General features: G+C 42.3%; 1 protein-coding gene across 1 annotated transcript; it reads left to right on the plus strand.

Moving 5' to 3' along the window:
* Window positions 1-3648: 3648 nt before the first annotated feature.
* On the plus strand, window positions 3649-5685 carry LOC308683414 (uncharacterized protein; the record flags this gene model as incomplete). The annotated part of the gene is made up of 1 exon (XM_081353885.1): window positions 3649-5685. The coding sequence occupies one exon, from the start codon at window positions 3649-3651 to the stop codon at window positions 5404-5406; it is 1758 nt and encodes a 585-aa protein (XP_081210011.1). The 3' UTR covers window positions 5407-5685.
* Window positions 5686-9475: the final 3790 nt, after the last annotated feature.

Consider the following 9475-nt stretch of genomic DNA (forward strand, 5'->3'; position numbering starts at 1 on the left):
GTCTCGATGGGGACGTTTCTTCATTGTCAATATTTACGTGCAATTTTAGCCCACATTGTTGAGTTTGACTCGTCAGCCTCAAGTGATTAAATGTGCCACGGGGCTCACGGACTGAGGCACCTTTCAGTCAGACATTTTCGACAAATCCGAGCCTATAGCCTCAAGAGAGCAGTCGCTTACGAGAATTTGCCATCAAACAAGATGCGATGCTCGTGTGTGGGCGCGAGGCTTGGGCTACACACCATTACGCTCGAGCCGCAGCCGAGTAAAATGTGAAATGGGAGAATTAATCGATCCCAGGACGATGCTTTTTTTCAGTCTCGTGGGAGTATGAATTATTTTATTCATGAGCGTGTTATGTCACTTCCATTAGGCTGTGGACATTTTTTGAGTGCATCTGAACATACATTTTCCTAATTGCAGCCAACGTGTCTACAGAACCCTCAAAGTCTTGACGAATCTTTTCCTTGTGCAGGTGTGAACAATAATTCCTATCATCCCATAGACCCAAGAAAAGCTTCAAAAGCGCTTTAATCCACTATTTTGGCCATTTCTCTTTGTTCGACCTAAGTTTTAACAGATAAAGTATTCATTCTCTTCTTGAGTGGGCATTTTGGGTCCTGTATGAAGTGCATGGGCAGTTAGGAGGAGGTGAGTCAGCGCGGGGGATGGAGAGCGCTGGTTAAGGGTCGCTACTGCGCTAATGCTGAGTGGCAGTCGATAATGCCAAGCCGTATCAAAATCTGACCCTTGGCCCTTGGAGCTCTTAAATTATTCGCCACCAAGGTAGAAAGGACACGCATTCACACTCATAGCCATTCGCGCTTTCCTTTGAAACCTTTTGTTGGATGCCGCATTTTTCTTTAAAGAATAAAAGGTCATTTTCCCTGTCAACTTAAATAACAAAAGTTATTTCTCGGCACTGTATAGCTGTTGAAAAATATTTATACCATCAGGGCGTGCTCGTATAGCCTAGCCCACCTCTCTGGAGCGTCAAACGCACCATTTGTTTTATTTTTAAGTGCCACCCTTAAAATTATGGTTCTGCAGTTCATCATTTTAGTTTTCGCAAATTTGGCTGTAAATGGTTTTTGGTCTGGTTATATGGTTCTTTGGAAATGTAAAGTGTTATTTTTTTATGTTTCATCATAGATTCTTTAGATCAGTGTATTAGTTTCTTTAACGCACCACATGCATGGTAAAAAGGCAGGCTACTTAAAATTTTAAAAAGGTTGCAGTGACACCAGGTTGCAAACCCTTTTGCTTCTAATTTGAACCTTTTTTCATCAACCTGATTAAGTTGGCTACTTGGAAATAACAGCAATAAAATTAAATCAAAAGCAAACATACACAATAAAAGGGTTAGGAAGGGTCTTAACGTTTCACGGCAATTCAAGAACACGAGTCTATTGGGTGCAACCTTTGAAAATATTGAAATAAGGTTCCCACTCTATAATGAGACAGCTTTGATGCTGCCATTTCGAGTGTGGCTCGTGGGACTTCAATATCCGCACTGCAACTAATCCAATTACACGAATCATAAACTGTGATTGGCGGGATTGCTGTTGGCTCCAATGCCACGCGAGCATTTTTCAATTAGGCCTATTCCTAAAACCTTCAGTATTCATGTGAAGGTTCTAAACCACCCCATACGGAATTCTTATCTCGCATAATTGCATGAGAAGAGAGAACGCCAAAGTATAGGTTGCTCTTGGAAACGTCTTGACTGTTTCTGGATTGTTGGTTGGTCAAGGGAGTAACTGAGGCTTACCTGTACATTCACATAATTAAAAAAAGACATGTTAATGTGAAAACATGAGAATGACGTAAGAGACAGATGGATGAAAGTCAGGGGCGGCAGTAGACAAAGAGCGGAAAATTGAACGAGCTCGGGAAATTGAGCGGAAGTAGAGCAGTGAAGCTGAACCGCCTGCGTCACGGTGGGTGCAACCGTTCGGTGTCTCTCCAGCTCTGATTAAGGACACCTCACAAACTATCAACAGGCCAAAAGGGTCTGCTAAGTAACTGACAGTGTCAATTTATAGGCTGCTGGATACATAGTAGACCCTATAAATATGTCATATGTTTTGTAAATAAACTGATTTTAAAACTTAGATCTATAATGTTAAAAACAGTAAATCGTCTGTTCAATCAACTCCTAGATTAGTTTCTGTCTGAGGAAATTTAGCAGTGTTTTCACTGTGTACCACAGGGCTCTGTTTTTAATGGAGAGACTGTTTCATTCATGCAATCTCTGTTCATTCATCAGAGCACCGTAGCGTACCCTCCGAGTTCAAACGAGACACGAAATTCTTATCAATGGAGAGTCTGACGTCAGCAGCGGAGTTATGACTCGTCGATCACGTGTCCAGACGCGTCTATACAAATGGGAGTTGCGCTGTCCGTGGTCCTGAAAAAAATACACGCTTCGCATTCATCTCTCAACAGTGCAAGACAGACCGAAGTGTGTTTCGAATAATTGTTTTGGGAAGATAACTTACTTTAACTCAAGTTATAAATGAATTTAAGGATTGCGGTTGTTTCCGAACCTCATCCAAGAAGCACAAGGTTTTGACTTCCAGCTATTTTGTTCGTGAAATCAGGTGAGTAAGTGCACTGACTTTCTTACATTCACCCAATAAATTGTTGATAGTTCCCTGTAAAAAAAAGAGAGGCTATAAAGGGTTTGAAATAAGTTTTCCGCTGATATTTACTTTTGAGATTGCATGCTGTTGAATCTCAGTCATTCAAAGATATAGCCTAACGTTACAGCTCAACCTATCAACAAGCGTTTCATTCATAAATTTCTAAACGCCTTTTTTTTGTTGCAAGAATTCAAGATCCGTATCTGTATCTTTCTGACAATATAAACTTGATATGTGATGTCTATGATTTTCTTTGTTAAACAATACAAAATACTCTATGATTTTGTGCGTAGATTTGAAATAAATCTTAAGGCTAGTTCGCTCAGAGGTAATTCTTTGAAAATCGAGATAAGAAAACGTTAGGCTAGTATTCATTTTATCCAAAATCATACTGTGTTTATATGAATGAATAAAAAGAAAATAATTATTGCTTGGATTGACTGACATGGTAGATTTTTTTCTTTTGCTGCTTACATTTTGAATTGGTGAGAGCACAGATGAATTTATATACGTAGGATATACGATGAATATATACGTTCGAGTCTAGAATTTGTTCAAGAAACACAATTTCAACTGACAGTGTAGTTTTATATTATTTACCAAATGCAGGCTTGTTGTGGTTCTTCGCTAATCCGACTCAAAAAGTGATCGGTGAAGAGGCATCCAGAGAATCGTCTCGATCTTTCCTTTATACGTGGTTTCTGTTTGGACTCAATTTAATTAAAGCGTCAAAATTAATTTGATTTGAAAAGTGATAATGTATTTTGCTGGCCACGTAGTGCTGTAAAACACCTGCACGATTTAATATCTGATCGTACTAATTAAGTTAAGCAGATTTCCGCGCACGCACGTTGTGCTGCTCTAAATGTTAAAATATAAGCGCCATAAACGGTAGTCTTGTTAATACTCAGAAAAAGAAAAACCACAAAGATTAATCACATTTTTTTCTTTTTATCTTTGTAAGGTGCTCCCCTCTCCCCCATCCTGTCCTCTCTGCATGGTCATGTTCTGCTGTTGCTACCCCTCCAGCACCTCAGCTCTCCTGTTAGTCCTCCTCAGCCTCACCCCCCTGCTGGCCCTGGCTGCCCCTGCACTTCCGCAGAGATCTTCAGTCAGCAGTAGCATCGATGAGGCTCTCCACTTGGCAAAAGAGGACCCGGGGGCAGCAGAAGGAGCTGCTTGGACACATAGGAAAGTGGACAGCCTGCTCCAGAAACCCTTGGGTCAGGAACATATCTCAAATATGGACTCTGCCAGTGCTCTAGCTTCAGTTCTGCTTGAGGCTCTCGACCACCCAGTTAGAGAGAAGATGACCCAGGGGGATTCTGAAGAAGGACTCGCAATGGATGCAACAAGGAATCAGGGAGACCTTGAGCAGGACACAGAGAAATCATTAGAGGCAATACAGCCAGGCGAGGAAAACTGGAGGCAAGAAAAGCCAAAGGATGAAAGTGAGATTGAGGAGGAGGACGAGGTGAATGCGGCTAAAGACTGGCAACTGCAGAGTCAGTCTAATGTGGCCACACTCCAGCGCAAAGCCAGGGGCTATTTCCAAAACATTGACCTCGGGCTGCAAGACAATGAGATCCTCCCACCTCTAAAAGGCTACAAAGCCTATAACCAGCAGTTGGCCCAGGCGACCAAGAAGCTTAAGTGGCAGGAGGAGCGAACGAGAAACCCATCCCAGCTCGACAGAAACTTCATGGATGGTTTCGATTTTGTGGAAGAAGAGGAGGAGGAGATTCTGACCGGCAAGGAAGAGGAGGCACAGGCTCGTGCAGAGCAGGAGGAGGTGAGTCGGCAGGAGGCGGAGGCGCAGGAGGCACGTGAGGAGGAGCAGAGATTGGCGGACATTGCCTCTGATATGCTGCTGGAGTACATGGGCAGGAAGCAGAAAACATCGTCCTACATGAGAGACATGAAGGCGGCGGCTCTTCTAAACAATGTAGCCGAGGACAAGCGCTCGAACGAGGTGGAGGACAGCGACGATGACGATGAAATGGATCCCCAGACCATCGACAAGCTGATCGAGATCTCCAGCAAGCTGCACTTGCCTGCTGACGATGTGGTTGAAATAATCAGTGATGTTCAGGAGAAGAAGAAAAAGAGGAAGGATTTACCCCCGAGTAACACCCCTCGTTTCCGCCCTCTAGTTCCTCTCAAAGCCAAGCCAAGGCCTCAGGCGAATCAATATCCTAAGTCACCTAAGAAATCCTCTTATAAAGTTGATCCATATAAGAAATGGTACAAGGAGAAAAACAAAGGCAAGCTCAGCAAGCAGGACTACTGGTTTAAGCCGCAGAAGCAGTTTCTGGCCTATCCCTCGTTCCCCTATTATCAGAAGCCATATCGAGCCTATTACCCGGTCTTCTTCCCGCCCCCAAAGCCGCGGTTCTATACAAATCCCGCTCTGTCATTTGACTACAACTTTGGGGGCTCCATGGGATACGGCGTGAAGCCTCCAAACCGTAGGTATAGAGACAGGCCAAAGGCGAGGGACTGGAAATGGGCGCAAGCCCCTCAACGCTCGCAGAGCCAATACCCACAACCGGGCACTGTCATATCTAATTACATTCTGCCCCATCCCCGAACTTACCAGGCTCTCCCCATGCCCAAACCACGTTCTCCTCCAAGTGGGAGAGCACCTTCTTACATCTACCCACCAGACTATGTGTACGATGAGCCGGAGTCCCCGCAGGAAAGTGATGAAGAACTGGAGAACTTCATTGAGAAGATTTATTACAACCGTAGGTTATTTTAGTCAGTCGTGAGTTCAGGATATTCTTAAGCGATGAAAGAGTGAGGAGAAAAAGCTGACAGGGAATTTGAGTGACAGGGCTGTGAAAAGACAGTTAGGTGTTTCTTCTCCACTCTTGTGTTTTGATACATTCCAAATCAGGAACGGAAGAGACGGTGCTGCTATATCAGAACCTCTCTGCGTGCACTCATTTGGTTTCTCTCGCAGTTTACATTTTAATTTGGTGAGAGAATACACAGGTGAATTTGTAAGGTTTCATTCAGGTATGTTTTTGATTCTCTTGCATGTAAAAAAAAGGACAAAAAAAAAACCAACCACACACACACAAAAGAGAAAACAAAAAGAAAACAAAAACAAGCAGACAAAATGGTCAAATGAAAACATTTTCGGTGCCAAATGCAAGAGACCCATGTTTATACAAAGATTTATTTTCTTTAGGAAACACTTGATTAATTGAAAAGCAAAGCTTTTGGTTGAGATCTTGACACTGCAGGGCGCAGTAATAATTGCTATGGCACTAATTACACAAACAAGTTACTGTCCAATTATTACAGGCTTTTCCTGAAGGTCTGTTGGATTGTTTTGATCAATGTTCCTATTGCCTTAATACTGATCACTGTTTTAGCTCATCCATGTGCATGCAGGTCTTGCACCACTAAAAAAAAAAAGAATTCTGTCATGCAGGCTGTAAACAATGCTTGAAAGGAAATCTTCCATTTTATTCACAGAAATGCAAAATCTTTGCTAGGTCAGTGCCCTGTCAATCTACTTGGTGGAATACCTGTACACATGTGATTTAATGTCAACTTCACATCTTGACAAAATTTGGAAGACATTTTAAAAAAGCCCCTGTTACTGTGGGTTACCTCCAATGTTCAGCCACTGAGTACAGGATCTTTGTCTTGGGAGCCAACAGAACGCTGTATAGTATAATGTTTGTTCCTAAAAATGAGTTTTAAAACGTCTGAAGTTTGTGAGGAATACTCTGAGGGTGAACAGTTTGCACGTCTATCTGTATTTGCATCTTTAAAAAAAAAAAAAAAAAATCTGCCAAATTTGGGGAAAGTTTCCTTGATCAAACTGTGATTATTTTAAAAATTATTAATAAAAAAAAGAAAACAAAGAAAGACAACTCTAATTACTATAGCAAGTGTTTTCATCAGTGAACTGTCTTGTGAAAGGAATTTGTTGTTGTCAACTTTCAGATTGTAAGTTGTACAGTGTCAAATAAACAAATGTGTGTGCAATGTGTAAATAACAGCATGTTGATTACTAGTTTTGCTATATAACGAAAATAAAAGCAATTATTTTATTAAAGTCAGTTTTTTTTAACAAATGTCTTATTGGAACGTCTTTGATCAGATCCTGAGCAGAAATTAATACATTTCTGTACCACAGAGAGTTCTCGCTAGGACAACATATGCCGTTTCTTATCTCACCTGTAGCAGAAATTGCATTTGACGTCACAGAGAGTTTGAACCAGCATGCCCAGTACTTCTTTGAATTTTATCTGTATTTTCCACAAGCATTTTCTCATGCTGTATTATAACAGAACACTGAAAGCACAAACCGATTGACTATAGAGACACATTTTATTCTCCAATTACTCACATGTGCCTGATCTCTAATGATTCTTAAAAACCCTTACAAGTCACGACTGCATTACTCATGTTCCGCAACAAACATGTTCACTTGAACAAGTTCTGATTATTACGATAAAATATATAGAATATAATTACCAAACATAAGACCAAAACATGTACAGAATTATGTGAAAGAAGATCTGAATGCATGCGCCTTTAACTAGCAAAAAGCAAATCCGTCTTTTCAACCTCCTGAGAATGATGCTGCTCAATGAGACGCTGCTAGATGAAAGTCATTCGCTAATAAAAAGAACTTAGAATAATAAAAGGAGAGTAATGTGAAGGGAATAGACATGGAGACACACTGAGACCAAATGAAAGAGGGGGGTGGGGAGAGAGAAAGCTGCAGTGATTAATGAGTCACATGATTGACGGGTGAGTCATCTACTGCCATGCACCACTGCAGAACCTCGAGCACTTATACCCTCTCCCTCTCTTACACACACACACAGGCACAGGCACAAACACCAGCCCACTCCCCCCACACCCTGACTTTGGACACAATGCAGAACTCAATTATGCTCAAAAAACACCTGCATTAGGCAACATGCAAACACACCTTGCTCTCTAATTCAAACTACACTTGCATTTGGTTAAGATGCCATTTAGACCTTACGCCGGGCAATAATAGTGGGATTTAACCCCAAACAGACGTTCATTATCGTACTGGTGCACTCTAAACGTCTGTGGCTTTCGCTCCAGCTGCCTTTAGTGGTCAATCCCACTGCAAATTAACCATTGCGACGGCAGACGACCGCTTGAAAATTTTCCATTAGTGACCAGAGTGCATTGGCTATGGGGGACAGTCGTTTATGAGCCTCTGATGTGTTTCTCTCATTTCTTTCCTTCAGCTTTTGTGTCGGAAAAAACGCAGAGGGCCGTGAATGAGCATAAGTGCGGAGAAGTCTCACGGCGCTGCTGTCGGAGGCTGGTGAGTCATGGCCACTTACGTTCTGCCTCAACCTCCATTTTGAAACAGTTTCATTGAAATATGCAAAGAGTCTGTTGAGTTAGCCGGTAATTACAATAAATGGAAGCCTGACTGTTCAAAACCTTCACACACACGAAACGTTCCGAGTCATTAATGTACACCGCGGCCCCATGTTCTCCATCTGTTGCTCGTGATCGCACGCATGCAGAAATCAGGCATAAACACAGCCCTGATGACAGTGGCGCCAGTGCTTCAGAGGTAAAAAGTGCCTGATAATGACTGTGACTCAGACAGCAGCTCTAATGATGCATTCTGCCAAGCCAAACCGAACAACACAGCACGGGAAAAAAACACTCTCGGATGAAACTTTCTCCGTGACACACGCGCTTTAAGGTGCTTCAAAGTGCCTTGAAGCTCTCTGCTGCCTTTGTAGATAGACAACCCCCATTTATGCCCTTCCTGGATTTCAGTGATTAGCCATAATTGAACAGAATCATTTAAAATCTCAGAGCGGTTGTAAAAAAAAAAAAAAGATGAAATAAAAAATTCCTCTTCCCCCCGATCCTTTTCTGTATGCCAAACCTTTATGCATGATGATAATTACCATGTAATTACCATTCAATTATACCCTCTGCTCTCGCCGTAAGAGCTGTCAGTGTGTCCGTTAAGAGCTGATTGCCAGTGTCTGCCGTTGTGTCTCTTGGGATGTTTTTGCATTTACGCCAGTTTCTGGCATCAAACGGCATTTGTCGATTTCCAATGTTGCTGTTCTGTCATGTTGTAATGTATGGCGGCGGATATGTGGGCATACAGCTTTAATATGTCACTTACTAGAGGTTTCATATTAAAGACCGTGTAAAATTATTTTCTTTCGGAATCAATTCAAAATGTTCCATTTCAGCCGCCGGGGGGAGAATGCTCTTTGACAGCACTGGCAGGGGCGCACAGGCGTCGAGCTCCGGCTCCCAGCATGCACCAGCAGTCATGTTTCCATTAAAGAGCTTTGAATTCTCTGACAGTAAAACAAGAGGAATGCCATAACTATCAAGTGATGTCTGATTAATGTTGCTGGTTATCTTTTCCGAAGTCTATTGATGTAAATAGAAGTATAGAAACTGTGTATTATGACTATAATGTCTGCTCCACGCAAGCTAATGGTACCCTGATTCTGCTGAAAAGTGTTGATCACGATCGGCTCTGCAGGAACACCTGCAGAAGGTTAACTGTGAGTGGAAAAACAACAACATTTCATTCATCCGCCGGTTGGGTTGGTGCCTGCCGCATTTAAAAAAGAAATGGGGGAGGTGAAGAGGGTTGAGGAGCTGATAGAGTCAGAGAGAATGGAGGGAGCGAGTGAAACCGAGAGAATAAAGGTGTAGGTCTGAGTGACTCACCCTCTATAAGTACTTATCCAGCAGCTCTGTAAAGTGGTGGACCACCTTCAGAGTAACAAGCTCATTGCCTGCCTCCTCTAGCACTGAACGCTCTCATATATAGG

This window comes from Scardinius erythrophthalmus (genome assembly GCF_964197995.2).
Source record: "Scardinius erythrophthalmus genome assembly, chromosome: 23".
NCBI lineage: Eukaryota > Metazoa > Chordata > Actinopteri > Cypriniformes > Leuciscidae > Scardinius > Scardinius erythrophthalmus.